Here is a 15,211-nt window from a genome sequence, read left to right as displayed (position 1 = left end):
GTGAAATGTGAGAATAATAGTAGAGAGAATGATTTATTTCAGCTTGTATTTCTTTCATCACATTCCAAGTGGGTCAGAAGTTTACATACACTCAATTAGTATTTGGTAGCATTGCCTTTAAATTGTCTAAATTGGGTCAAACGTTTTGGGTAGACTTCCAGAAGCTTCCCACAATAAGTTGGGTGAATTTTGGCCCATTCCTCTTGACACTTATATGTCTGTAAACAATTGTTGGAAACTTTACTCGTGTCATGAATAAAGTAGATGTCCTAACCAACTTGCCAAAACTATAGTTTGTTAGTAAGACATTTGTGGAAGGGCTGAAAACGAGTTTTAATGACTCCAACCTAAGTGTATGTAAACTTCCGACTTCAACTGAACCTATTTTCCTCTCCACCCAAAGGCTGTGGTGTTTTTATGTGTGAAGAATGTTTTCTTCTCATTCTGCTGTACAATGCTGATGTAGGTCGGCATCTTTAGATATCTCTATATATCAACCCAGCAATGATGTTATTACTCAGCAATGATGTTATTACTCAGCAATGATGTTATTACTCAGCAATGATGTTATACCTCAGCAATGATGTTATTACTCAGCAATGATGTTATTACTCAGAAATGATGTTAATGATGTTATTACTCAGCAATGATGTTATTACTCAGCAATGATGTTATTACTCAGCAATGATGTTATACCTCAGCAATGATGTTATTACTCAGCAATGATGTTATACCTCAGCAATGATGTTATTACTCAGCAATGATGTTATACCTCAGCAATGATGTTAACAGAAATGATGTTATTACTCAGCAATGATGTTATTACTATGTTATTACTCAGAAATGATGTTATTACTCAGCAATGATGTTATTACTCAGAAATGATGTTATTACTCAGAAATGATGTTATTACTCAGCAATGATGTTATTACTCAGCAGAAATGATGTTATTACTCAGCAATGATGTTATTACTCAGCAATGATGTTATTACTCAGCAACGATGTTATTACTCAGAAATGATGTTATTACTCAGAAATGATGTTATTACTCAGAAATTATGTTGGGGTGCTGGACATACAAATCCAGGCCTTGCTGCATGTAACTTGAGCCACAGGGAGTTCGTTTTATTCAAATGTCCCATACATATTTGAAGTAAGAAAAATGTTCACAGACTAACCACAGCTTTAAAGGAAACACTCTGTTTGAATATACCAGGACAAGCTCTATATTTGCTGTATGGGATTACCTTAGCATTTTCTACGGTCATAAATCTTAATGTTATTCAACATTTTTACATTTGCTTAACTACAGAGGCAGTGGTCTCTGGGTAGAAATGAAAGCTTTTAGATGGACTGCGGTTTAATTCATCCTATCATTGAAATAGTCTATTTTCCTAGATGCAATAGTCCACATACAGTATTTTGTACATAACTCTGTGTTCTGATACATTATAAGGTTGCCATATCCACCAAGCAAAACACATTCCCAAAAGCCAGTTTGTGATGTCACAGTCATGAAATGTACAATACAAATGTACCAAGTGAGTGACCCTTGTCCATCCTGAAGTGCAGGTTTTTCTGAGAGGCTGTCACTGCCATAGTCCAGCCTCTCTTCCCACTGGTATTGAAATGTCATAGTTAATGGACACTTTGCTGGAGTAACCCCGCCAGCCAGCAACCCCTGCCACCCTAGGGAATCAGAAGGATTGATGTGACTAGTAGATAATATTATAAGTTATTGATTGGACTGTGTTGGGGAAAATTGCCCCCGGGAGTTTTCCTAGCAAATTCCCAAGCACAACTGCCAATAGGAACCTAATTCTCCCCTGAGAGATTACCATCCAGTTACTGTCAAGATCTGTGAAATATGGCAGCAAAGAGCTGTGAGTGTTGGGCATATATTAGACATATATGTTAGACATATATTTACCACTGAGAGGAATAACTGGTTGAGCCTCTCTCTGACCCATGTTAGGGAGAGGGAGCGATGTCTTGATGAAACAATGACACGTCCAAGGATGTTACATTGTATAGAAGTTGCCACACTGTCACCAGCATCGAGTAGAATTGAAAACAAGGGTGTTCAATCTCAACACGCTTGTCAAAGTGTGTGATAATATAATATCTGAGAACAGCCAATGCAGCACAACATCATAATTGAAAGCACTCTGGTGTAAATAATTGCATGTATTCAATCAATTGCACATGTAACTCTCATTGATTACTGAAGCCAAACATGGTTGAGAGCTAATGAATATTGTTTATCAAGATTGGATTATAAAAGTACAGCACCACCGCTTTGCCCTGTGGATGTCACCCTCCCACAGATTAATTTGCACAGATTTAGTCTAACCACTGTATTATAGGGAACACTCAGTTTCTCTTGCAATTTTCTATTTAGTCATAACTGCTGCTTAACTGCAACGCAACTGAGTTTCAAACCCCAGGTTGAATACATGCAATATTTTCAGTATTTCATTTAGATTTTCCCCATCCTGACTTTTTTTTAATCTGGAAAGCAAACCGAATAAATGTCAGAATTTATTTTGAATCGCTTCTCAACTGCCGCTCAGCCATGCAAGCGACAAATTTCAAACACAGTGGCTGCTTAAACACCTCAGTGCAAAGTGTCCCAAATTCAACAAAGTTAAACTGCCAGGTAATGTGGATTACCTGCTACATAGTTTCTGGGACGCACGCCCCCTTGATAAATAGAGACGGTACTCACTTCACACCCCTTGACTTTTTCCAGGATGTGCTATTTTACAGCCTGAAATTAAAGTGTATTACATTTCAATTTTTTTGTCACTGGCTTGCACACAATGCCTCTGTCACGCCCTGACATTAGAGAGTCTATTTGGTTAGGTCAGGGTGTGATGTGGGGTGGGCATTCTATTTTTTGTTTTCCAGGTTTCTTTATTTCTATGTTTTTGCAGGGTATGGTTCTCAATCAGGGACAGTTGTTTATCGTGTTGTCTCTGATTGAGAATCATACTTAGGTAGCCCTTTTCCCCTCCGTTCAGTGTGGGTAGTTGACTTTGTTTGTGGCACTTAGCCCTGTAAGCTTCACGGTTGTTTCTTTCGTTTGTTGTTTTGTTTGCAAACATTTTAAAATAAAATAAAATGTACGCTCACCACGCTGCACTTTAGTCTACTTCCAATGACACCCGTGACAACCTCATCATGTCAAAGTGGAATTATGTTTTTCCACATTTTTACTAATTAATGAAAAATTAAAAGCTGAAATGTCTTGAGTCAATAACTCAAGCCTAAATAACTCAAGCCTAAATACTTAGGAAGTCATAATAAATGACAGACTCACTCTGTGTGCAATAATAGTGAATGACAACTTCATCTCTGTACCCCACCCATACAATTATCTGTAAGGTCCCTCAGTCGAGCAGTGAACCACAAATATTCGTTTTTTCCCCCAAGCCCTCACAAAGAAGAGCATCTATTGGTAGATGGGGGGAAAAACAGACATTGAATATCCCTTTGAGCATGGTGAGGTTACTAATTACACTTTGAATGATGTATCAATAATACACCCAGTCACTACAAAGATACAGATGTCCTTCCTATCTCAGTTGCCGGAGAGGAAGGAAACCGCTCAGGAATACGAGGCCAATGGTGACTTAAAAACAGTTACGGAGTTGAACGGCTGTGATTGGAGAACACTTAGGATGGATTAATAACATTGTGCAGTAGTAACTCTACAATAGTAACCTAATTGACAGAGTGAAGAAAGCCTGTACAGAATAAAACATATTCCAAAACTGTTGGCAACGAGGCACTAAAGTAATACTGCAAAAAATGCTGCAAAGCAATTAACCTTTTGTCCTTAATACAAAGTGTTATGTTTGGGCAAAATCCAAAACAATACATTACGGAGTTCCACTCTTCATATTTTCAAGCATAGTGGTGAATTCATCATGTTATGGGTGTGCTTGTAATTGTTAAGGACTGTGGACTTTTTCAGGATAAAAAAAATGAATGAAATGGAGCTAAGACTGGCAAAATTCTAAAGGGCAACCTTGTTCAGTCTGCTTTCCACCAGACACCCGGTGATGAATGTACCTTTCAGCAGGACAATGACCTAAAACACAAGGCCAAATCTACACTGGAGTTGCTTACCAAGAAGACTGTCAATGTTCCTGAGTGGCTGAGTTACAGTTTTAACTTAAATTTGCCTGAAAATGATTGTCTAGCAATGATCAACAACCAATTTGACAGAGCTTAAAGAATTTTGAAAATAATAATGGGAAAATGTTGCACAATCCAGGTGTGGAAAGCTCTTAGAGACTTACCCAGAAAGACACAGCTGTAATCACTGCCAAATGTGATTCTAACATTTATTAACGCAGGGGGTTGAATACTTATCTAGTCAAGATATATTAATGTTTTATTAGTCTTTTTTTTTCCTTCTTTTTTTTTACTAATGTTAGAATTTGTAGGGCTGTGAATTCTGAAGGCACTGTATAACATCTCCATTATTGTCCTGTAACATCTTCCAATACTGGACCTAGGGAGTTTTCTGTCAGGGGAGTCGGCGAGCGTGAATGTATGTGGGTATCAATGTATCAGTGTTTGTCTATGTTACAGTTGGCATCGGCAGTGAACAGCTTGGCAATTAATTAACCATGACCAGAGAGGAATGGTGGGGGGCAAAGGGGAGGGGGGGGGGGGTTGAATTAAAGATGGTGGCTGAGTGGAGAGCTGGGAGGAGGTGCAGTGAGGGAGGTATGAGGGCGGATGGGGTGGAGAACACAAACTGTAAATAAATCTCCTATAGGAAGACGATGGGGTGCTAAATGAAGCCACAACCACAAATATTTACCACCTAGTATTCTGAGACAATTAGGCCACGTTCACACCGCCAGACCCTGATGCATTCACACCGCCAGACAGACCCTGATACGTTCACACCGCCAGACAGACCCTGATACGTTCACACTGCCAGATTCTGATACATTAACACCGCAGGACCCTGATACATTCACACCGCCAGAACCTGATACGTTCACACCGGCAGACCCTGATACGTTCACACCGCCAGACCCTAATACGTTCACACCGCCAGACCCTGATACGTTCACACCGACCCTGCAGACCCTGATACGTTCACACCGCCAGACCCTAATACGTTCACACCGCCAGACAGACCCTGATACGTTCACACCGCCAGACAGACCCTGATACGTTCACACCGGCAGACCCTGATACGTTCACACCGCCAGACCCTAATACGTTCACACCGCCAGACAGACCCTGATACGTTCACACCGCCAGACAGACCCTGATATGTTCACACCGCCAGACAGACCCTGATACGTTCACACCGCCAGACCCTAATACGTTCACACCGCCAGACCCTAATACGTTCACACCGCCAGACAGACCCTGATACATTCACACCGCCAGACAGACCCTGATACGTTCACACCGCCAGACCCTGATACCTTCACAACGCCAGACCCTGATACGTTCACACCGCCAGACCCTGATACGTTCACACCGACAGACAGACCCTGATAAGTTCACACCGCCAGACCTTGATACGTTCACACCGTCAGACCCTGATAAGTTCACACCGCCAGACCCTGATACATTCACACCGCCAGACCCTGACACGTTCACACCGCCAGACCCTGATACGTTCACACCGCCAGACCCTGATACGTTCACACCGCCAGACAGACCCTGATAAGTTCCCACTGCCAGACCCTGATACGTTCCCACCGCCAGACCCTGATACGTTCACACCGCCAGACAGACCCTGATAAGTTCCCACCGCCAGACCCTGATACGTTCACACCGCCAGACCCTGATACGTTCACACCGCCAGACCCTGATACGTTCACACCGCCAGACAGACCCTGATAAGTTCCCACCGCCAGACCCTGATACGTTCACACCGCCAGACCCTGATACGTTCACACCGCCAGACCCTGATACGTTCACACCGCCAGACCCTGATACGTTCACACCGCCAGACAGACCCTGATACGTTCACACCGCCAGACAGACCCTGATACGTTCACACCGGCAGACCCTGATACGTTCACACCGCCAGACCCAGATACGTTCACACCGCCAGACAGACCCTGATACGTTCACACCGCCAGACAGACCATGATACGTTCACACCGCCAGACAGACCCTGATACGTTCACACCGCCAGACCCTGATACGTTCACACCGCCAGACCCTGATACGTTCACACCGCCAGACAGACCCTGATACGTTCACACCGCCAGACCCTGATACGTTCACCACCGACCCTGATAAGTTCACACCGCCAGACCCTGATACAGTTCACACCGCCAGACCCTGATACGTTCACACCGCCAGACCCTGATACGTTCACACCGCCAGACAGACCCTGATACGTTCACACCGCCAGACAGACCCTGATATGTTCACACCGCCAGACAGACCCTGATACGTTCACACCGCCAGACCCTGATACGTTCACACCGCCAGACCCTAATACGTTCACACCGCCAGACAGACCCTGATACATTCACACCACCAGACAGACCCTGATACGTTCACACCGCCAGACCCTGACACGTTCACACCGCCAGACCCTGATACCTTCACAACGCCAGACCCTGATACGTTCACACCGCCAGACCCTGATACGTTCACACCGACAGACAGACCCTGATAAGTTCACACCGCCAGACCTTGATACGTTCACACCGTCAGACCCTGATAAGTTCACACCGCCAGACCCTGATACATTCACACCGCCAGACCCTGACACGTTCACACCGCCAGACCCTGATACGTTCACACCGCCAGACCCTGATACGTTCACACCGCCAGACAGACCCTGATAAGTTCCCACTGCCAGAGATACCCACCGCCAGACCCTGATACGTTCACACCGCCAGACAGACCCTGATAAGTTCCCACTGCCAGACCCTGATACGTTCCCACCGCCAGACCCTGATACGTTCACACCGCCAGACAGACCCTGATAAGTTCCCACCGCCAGACCCTGATACGTTCACACCGCCAGACCCTGATACGTTCACACCGCCAGACCCTGATACGTTCACCGCCAGACCCTGATACGTTCACACCGCCAGACAGTTCACACCAGACCCTGATACGTTCACACCGCCAGACAGACCCTGATACGTTCACACCGCCAGACCCTGACGTTCACACCGCCAGACCCTAATACGTTCACACCGCCAGACAGACCCTGATACGTTCACCGCCAGACAGACCTGATACGTTCACACCGCCAGACAGACCCTGATACGTTCACACCGCCAGACCCTGATACGTTCACACCGCCAGACCCTAATACGTTCACACCGCCAGACAGACCCTGATACGTTCACACCGCCAGACCCTGATACGTTCACACCGCCAGACCCTGATAAGTTCACACCGCCAGACCCTGATACATTCACACTGCCAGACCCTGACACGTTCACACCGCCAGACCCTGATACGTTCACACCGCCAGACCCTGATACGTTCACACCGCCAGACAGATCCTGATAAGTTCCCACCGCCAGACCCTGATACGTTCACACCGCCAGACCCTGATACGTTCACACCGCCAGACCCTGATACGTTCACATCGCCAGACAGACCCTGATAAGTTCACACCGCCAGACCCTGATACGTTCACACCGCCAGACCCTGATGGCACACTCATTAAGTGTGTGAGAGAGAGAGTGTTTTGTGACTCAAGGAGTAGAGAGAAGGTGGACTACATAGCTACCACCATAGCACTAGCCTAATGATCCTTCTACCCATCCAGTCATTTAAGATCAATGGACACACACTGTGAGTGTGGGATAGATGGCCTCTTCTGGCTCAAACCTCCAGGACAAGAAAGATGTGGTATATTGCATCGTGTCGACCGTGATAAAGATCAGTCAAGACCAATGTGAAGACATGAGGGAGAGTTGTGAATGGATGTGATCAGTGGCTCTAGAGTAACAAATGCCTAAAGCCAGTAGAAAATGTTCAAAAGATCTTAAAGCTTTGCACAGGTGAACGAAATATGGCTGAAGCCTAATGATGATTTATGTAAGAGTTGGCACCATATACCCTCTAAAAGTTCTTAAAGGTCAATGGACACTATCTAACAAGGCCATACAAAAGCATGCATAAGACATTAAGTAAGAAACGTTTCGAAGTCTTGACACCCTGCTATTCTGCTTTCATTCAAATGTACAAGTATGATGCCCAATTAAAGGTTTACCCTAGGTTTACTGAGGAGAGGGCTCATTCCTGGTGGTGGTTGGCCCCAGCTCCCCCAGCCTCCCCCCCCCCAGAGCTGTGTCTGGAGTCTGTGGAGCCCGGCTGCATGCTAGAGGACTAGCCCCTGGGCGGCGGGCCGATCAGCCACCTTTCATGTTACTGCCATTGATTGGGCTTGAGGAGGAGAATTGATGTGTCTTATGAAGTCGGGGATACGAGGAACAGAATCCCCCATGGCTCCTTAGGGCACGAGCTACCAAGCCCTGATCTACAGTAGATACCGTGTTTGTGTCCATTTGTCTGAGTTAAAGGATCTGTAATTGAGAAGGCAGTATGGTTAAATATGACTGGCTTGGGTAGTGTGTGAGTGTGTTTCTACATGTTCATTACCTAAGGTAAGGGCATTATATAGTGTACATAAATTGATTATTGCATTGTATACGTATGCATCAGTCAAAGTGTTGGTGTGTGTGTATGTGTGTGTCTGTGTGTGTGTCTCTGTGTGTGTGTCTGTGTGTGTGTCTCTGTGTGTGTCTGTGTGTGTCTGTGTGTGTGTGTGTGTGTGTGTGTGTCACACAAGAAAAGGTGCAGTTACACACACACACACACACACACACACACACACAAGAAAAGGCGCAGTTACACACACACACAAGAAAAGGTGCAGTTACACACACACACACACAAGAAAAGGCGCAGTTACACACACACACACACACACACACAAGAAAAGGCGCAGTTACACACACACACACACAAGAAAAGGCGCAGTTACACACACACACACAAGAAAAGGCGCAGTTACACACACACACACACACACACAAGAAAAGGCGCAGTTACACACACACACACACAAGAAAAGGCGCAGTTACACACACACACACACACACACACGCACACACACGGTAAAACATTTGACCTGTACTGTGAGCAGAATGGGGGGGGAAATCCCCAAAATGTGCAGTAAGCTATATAGAGAGGAAAGTAAGGAATAAGGGAAGTTGAAATGTACTTTGAACTTCTCCTAGTGCCATTTTACCCCTGAATACACATTCTTAGTCTTTCTCCTCTGTCCTGCCACCATTCTCTTTTTCACACTGTTCCCTCTCTTATTTTCTTCTGTCCCTTATGTGTATCACAGCTCTGATCTGACGTTGGTCCTGCCTCTCTATCTTTATAACTTTCTCTCTTTCATTCAATCTGCCTCCCTCTCTTGCCAGCACACTCACTCTCTCTCACCGTTTTTAATTAAAATCTCTCTGCATCAAGGGATTCCGTTGTAGCTGTGATTTAAATGAGAGGGTGACATAAACCTGACATTACTGTCAGACTAAAGCAAATTCCATCAATTCATGTGAAATTTGCTGCACTGGCCATTCTCCAATGGTGTCTGTTATATACATATATATACACTGCATATCATTTTTTCCCCTTACTATTCTTTTTTAAAACAAACTTGCCAAAGCAACTCTGTAATGAAATGTTACCACACACACTGCCTGCCTACTGTACCACCTTGCTGTGTGAAACAAAGCACTTTTCCCCCTCCTAGGCATTTTGCCCACCACCTTCCCCTCACCCACTGTGGACTCAGTCTTGGGTGGATGAGGTTGGGTCTTAATAAATCAGGATGTTACCACCGGCACTAAGGCTAGTTTTTAATTAAAACTGTGAGTCAGTGGAGCTGTATTATGAATTGTACTCTGCCACGAGTGAATAAAACATCACTTCTCTCCTACATTTTTTCTGAGAGTTGTGCGCGCTGTGCTGACAGGGTTATGAAAGAGTCTGGGAGCTTAGTGTTGCATAAAAATAATAACTCAATAGTGAGGCCCACAGCCATTAGGGTCAACACCATTATATTACACAGCTACAAGGGCTTTAGCGCTGCTGCTCGGCCAGAGTGACGTAGACACACAGGTTTCACATCGTGACACTTTGATGATGTTTGAAGTTGTGTCAGTTGATGATACCAAAACACTTTCACACACAGCATGATTATTATGATGCTGATGATCAGGTACTCTTGTCCACTGGCTATTTTCAACACATGACTAATGTGAAACATTTGCTTTTCAAGCACAAACAATTGCTCCATATATTTAGGGCCGTTCATAAAAAGAGGTGAGCCGGGGAACTTATTCTCCACCTTTCCCCTTTGATGGGCAGTAATGAAATAAATACCATCTATGAATATCTTTATATGCAAAACTGTGTTTTTTTGAAAGCTCCTCTTGAAAGTATCACAAGGTTGAAGCGTAACAACTTGCCTACTTCAATGGCACTTATTGCTAATTTATGACCTTTTGGTGTCTGTGAGTACAACTGACACCGTCCCAGAGAGAGCAGGGATGAGCCAGCAGATGAAAATTAGCCCCGTGGAGCATAGCGAATAGGAAGCGCTTCATGAATTCATTCAGAGGATGACTAACTGCAATTCAATCTTACAGCTTTTCACAAGCAAACTTATGAATGCTAATTGTTTCATAATTGAAGGTGTTGGCGGACTCACTTCACTGACTGTGGTGATGCAAATGAAGCCCTCTGGCACTCGTAACTACTGCCACAGAAAACTCAGGCGGGTTTGACCTGGTGGGACTCGCATCACCTTTTGCACACCGGCCTCTATGTTTGTACCGTCATTTGCGTTTATTTGCATATATGAATATACTATAGGTAAGCTGTTCCATTTGGTATGTAACTAAATGATATGAAAAGTTTTGTTCTGTACAGCTAGCTATGAATCATCAGCCTATATACTGTGTGGCAATACACTGCAATTACTCACCATTATTTCATTGGCTTTCTTTTTCTAGATGATATCTTGATAAAGAGTACAGAAAGTACGTTGTCAAAGATATTCCACGTTGTGTTGTGCTTCTTATCATTGCTTGATTTGGACTGAAATAAGTGCCGGTACTGTTAATATTTAGATGCAGGAGCTCCAGGATACTTTTGAGCTAATATTCTGTAGGAGCAACAGGAGCACAAGCAGTAGAAAATAGGAGGTTTCGCCCAGGTCACGCACTGCTTCTTATACAGTAGTTAATGGAGGTGGGTCTCTTAGAACCGTACAACGAACACTCCGAACAAAGTGTGTTTGATAGAAATAGTATGATAGTTGTCACACAGGTACCATGTTGGAATGACAGCTCTGGATGTGGTGGTGCTGTTGACGGAGCTGAGGCTTACACTGCGGCGTGCCTCGTGGCTGAGTGCTGGGTGGGATTAAACACGGGACATCTATTGGGAAGAGCTCCTAGATGTTATTATCCTCGTGGGGAGTCTCATCATTGGCTGGGAGCGATGACGCACGCGGCCCTGGAAGACGGCTGGAGACAGGCATGACAGCCGTACGCCTGCAAGAAATAGTGATGATCATGCATTTAAAAACAACGGCGGAAAAGAGATACTGTACTGGAATCCGAGTCCCCCGCGACTCTCACAAGGGTTTAAACATGCTGCCAAAACAGATGCTCCAGCGCTGAATTACACCCTTCAATAATGTAACCTCTCTCACACCTTTGTAAAATGTGCCGTGGTCTCCAAATGACATGTCCCATGAATTAATGCCATGAATGAATTAAAATCCATAAATTAAAACGTTAAATTAATACTTTACGCTCAGTGTTTGAGATCAATTGACACTCTTTACCATGGCACTTTGAGATTTATTTTAAACTGCAAAACCCTTACGCACCACTGCACTTTGTATACCAGGGTTGGCTGGCCTTCTCTAGTCACTCGTAGGCTCAGTCACTGGTATACTTTTATTTACAAAGCCATTTTGGGTTTACTACCTTTTTACGTGTGCATTTTTATCGGTCAGAAATGTGGTGGGTACTCTCTTCGTTCGCTGGACTTTATCCAGCTAACTGTTCCAAATGTCCGAACTGAAATTGGTAAAAGGGCTTTTATGTACTCTGCGCCATCGTCTTGGAACACCTTACAAAATACTTTTAAACTGGAAGAACTTGTCCCGATTGGTGTTTTTAAATCACTGATGAAGGATTTTGAGGCTGATTCCCTGACCGGTCAATGTTTTTAATTTGCTGTTTTATACTCTTGTGAATTCAATGGTTTTTACTAGATACTTGTAGTTTTTCATGTTGTCTGTCTGTAATTTTTTTGTAATGACTTGGTGCTGTCTATCTTGGTCAGGGTGCTCTTGAAAAAGAGATTTTAATCTCAATGAGCCCTTCCTGGTTAAATAAAGGTTAAACAAATACATTAAAATAAAAATTAAATCCATCATTCACCTGAGTGGAGAACAAAGTAACTTATTAATCTCTTACCATTTTAGAAGATTGAAACGTGAGGAATTTGATACAGGTCAGGTGATAGCTGCTGTTATTGCTCTGGTACAGTAAACAGCAGCTATCACACACTATACTGAAGAACCCTGGTCACCATCCATTCAATCTGTAACCAAAGCAATATTACAGTCCAAGCCTCTTGAAAGTCAGTTAGGACACTGTATCTATGCACTCAATAAGTGAACAAGTTAGGACACTGTATCTATGCAGTCAATAAGTGAACTAGTTAGGACACTGTATCTATGCACTAAATAAGTGAACTAGTTAGGACACTGTATCTATGCAGTCAATAAGTGAACTAGTTAGGACACTGTATCTATGCAGTCAATAAGTGAACTAGTTAGGACACTGTATCTATGTAGTCAATAAGTGAACTAGTTAGGACACTGTATCTATGCAGTCAATAAGTGAACTAGTTAGGACACTGTATCTATGTAGTCAATAAGTGAACTAGTTAGGACACTGTATCTATGCAGTCAATAAGTGAACTAGTTAGGACACTATATCTATGTAGTCAATAAGTGAACTAGTTAGGACACTGTATCTATGCAGTCAATAAGTGAACTAGTTAGGACACTGTATCTATGTAGTTAGGACAATAAGTCAATGAACTAGTTAGGACACTGTATCTATGTAGTCAATAAGTGAACTAGTTAGGACACTGTATCTATGTAGTCAATAAGTGAACTAGTTAGGACACTGTATCTATGTAGTCAATAAGTGAACTTTTCGAAACCGTAGTAGCCATTGGGAACAGAATAGAGTTGTCATCCTCAATTGTTAGTTTGTTGTACAGTAAGTCTTAGTATCACAAGTCTGGGATGTTTTGCAGACAGACATGGACACCACAGTACTGAACTGGATCAGGTTGTGCTCTTGCCTAAGCATATTTCAGGGGACCATTTTGATTCATTTGACTGTACACAAGAGCTGTTGGTTTTCACTCATGGGAGGCAGATTTTGAGCGCGTATCTATATCCCCATATCTTCTTTTAAGCAACTGCTGCAGCACCAAATTCAATTCAGACCATTTAAATCCCTGCATGCAAGGAGGACAAATACAATATTTTCAAACTGTTGTCTCTCTTTCACACACACACACACACATGTACGCACACACACATGCACACAAAGGAAATACCCTGCACACCTACTAATCCAAAGGCAGGATCCTGGTTCCAAAAATAACAGCTTGGAATGAGATGGATGGAGGAGGACAGATTATTGCGGCTCTAGTCCGTGAAAAGCTGTCAATAAAACGCATTTAAAGTGATTACCGGGCCGTTATTGGCACGGAGGTCACTCTGGTTTCTCACTATTCCAAAAGGCAACACTTTGAAATCATACACACCTGTAAAGGATGTTTAAAATGGAAATAGGCCAGCTGAAGTGGAATTGTTCACGTACACTGATAAGCATATGGGGGCAGTGAGCCCACAAGTCAGGGAGGAGATTAACTTTTCTCCTCCAATCAGAAGAGTGGGTGTTAATAGAAATCTAAGAGTTATTACAGGACCAACTGCTTACCTTCATGGTTGTGTCAAAACACATTACACAACTTCAGGCATTGTTCAGTACTTTTCTCCTTCAAGACACTTGATATTCAAAGACAAGCCACAGATATTGGATTTCGTGCACCTGCCAGTGTGGCAGAAATGATTTTTTGTCCCTATTTGCCAATTTCTTGCATATTGCACATATTATGAAAATCGAATCCTTCTCCACCTGAAAACAGATTAAGATACAAACTTCATGGCTTCTTTTGGAAAAAAATGTTTTGGTCTTTGACACAATTTCTCAGTACTGCAGTACAAATTCCGGGCAAAGACAGTGTATGAATACATGGGTCATAAACAGACGTGTTGTTGTCCTCCGCACTCTCCTAAATATCAAAGCAGACAATAAAAATGACATATTGTATTTGTTCTTCGTATTCATGCAAATATCCCGCCTGTCAGGCCTGACACATAATGAGAAGAGAGAGAAAGAGAGTGATTGGCACTCCAACATCCTCTCTCTTGAAATAGACACCATTATGCACTCAATGACTCTCGGTAAACATGTGAATGTATGCCTGGCTGTGTATGGTAATGAGGGGGATGTGAGTGGCTGCTGCAGAACATCACGTCCAGACCTCAGGTTCAAATAGACCCGCCTCTTCCTCCCCAGCAGCCAGCTAAAGGCCATGCGTGTACTTTTCCACTAGAGCCAACATAGTTCACTCCTCTCAGCGGTTTGGCCCTGTGTTCTAGGGGCCAGCTCATCCCCTCAGGGACCTGATAGTACATGCTGCTGTCACAGACAAACCTCACCTTTTAGATAATACTGGAAGTCAGTATTCCCCTGCATTGTATACTTTGCCCAATATCACTTGTGTTGTGACTGTAGAAAGCAAATGCGCATTAATTATAAATGAAAGCTTTTGATCGCTTCTCCGTATTATGAATTTCCAGGAAACACAACAGCACAGCCCTGTGTGTGTGTGTGTGTGTGTGTGTGTGTGTGTGTGTGTGTGTGTGTGTGTGTGTGTGTGTGTGTGTGTGTGTGTGTGTATGTGTGTGTGTGTGTGTGTGTGTGTGTGTGTGTACGAGACAGAGAGATAGAGAGAGAGCACACCGTGCTACTGTTATTTTGTATGTACGGCTGTCTTTTGCCAGTGT

General features: G+C 43.6%; 1 protein-coding gene across 1 annotated transcript; it reads right to left on the bottom strand.

The window, feature by feature from the left end:
• Positions 1 to 4,857: 4,857 nt before the first annotated feature.
• LOC135555239 (uncharacterized PE-PGRS family protein PE_PGRS24-like) lies at positions 4,858 to 14,084 on the bottom strand. Its single transcript, XM_064987557.1, has 11 exons — positions 14,079 to 14,084; positions 7,353 to 7,541; positions 6,998 to 7,076; positions 6,706 to 6,852; positions 6,558 to 6,638; positions 6,244 to 6,305; positions 6,036 to 6,104; positions 5,792 to 5,900; positions 5,552 to 5,648; positions 4,995 to 5,112; positions 4,858 to 4,911 (listed from the first exon to the last, which is right to left on the bottom strand). The coding sequence occupies exons 1-11, from the start codon at positions 14,082 to 14,084 to the stop codon at positions 4,858 to 4,860; spliced, it is 1,011 nt and encodes a 336-aa protein (XP_064843629.1).
• Between the last annotated feature and the right edge of the window lie 1,127 nt (positions 14,085 to 15,211).

Source organism: Oncorhynchus masou, chromosome 15, assembly GCF_036934945.1.
Source record: "Oncorhynchus masou masou isolate Uvic2021 chromosome 15, UVic_Omas_1.1, whole genome shotgun sequence".
Classification (NCBI taxonomy): Eukaryota; Metazoa; Chordata; class Actinopteri; order Salmoniformes; family Salmonidae; genus Oncorhynchus; species Oncorhynchus masou.
Note: the sequence above shows the minus strand (reverse complement) of the source record. Positions and strands in the feature narration are given on the sequence as shown.

What these genes read in the sequence shown, in the direction of transcription:
- LOC135555239 (XM_064987557.1), bottom strand. An exon ending in GAACGTATCAGGGTCTGGCG is followed by an intron (nt 6,853 to 6,997) that starts GTGGGAACTTAT and finishes TATCTCTGGCAG; the next exon opens with TGGGAACTTATCAGGGTCTG. An exon ending in CAGGTTCTGGCGGTGTGAAT is followed by an intron (nt 4,912 to 4,994) that starts GTATCAGGGTCC and finishes TGAACGTATCAG; the next exon opens with GGTCTGTCTGGCGGTGTGAA.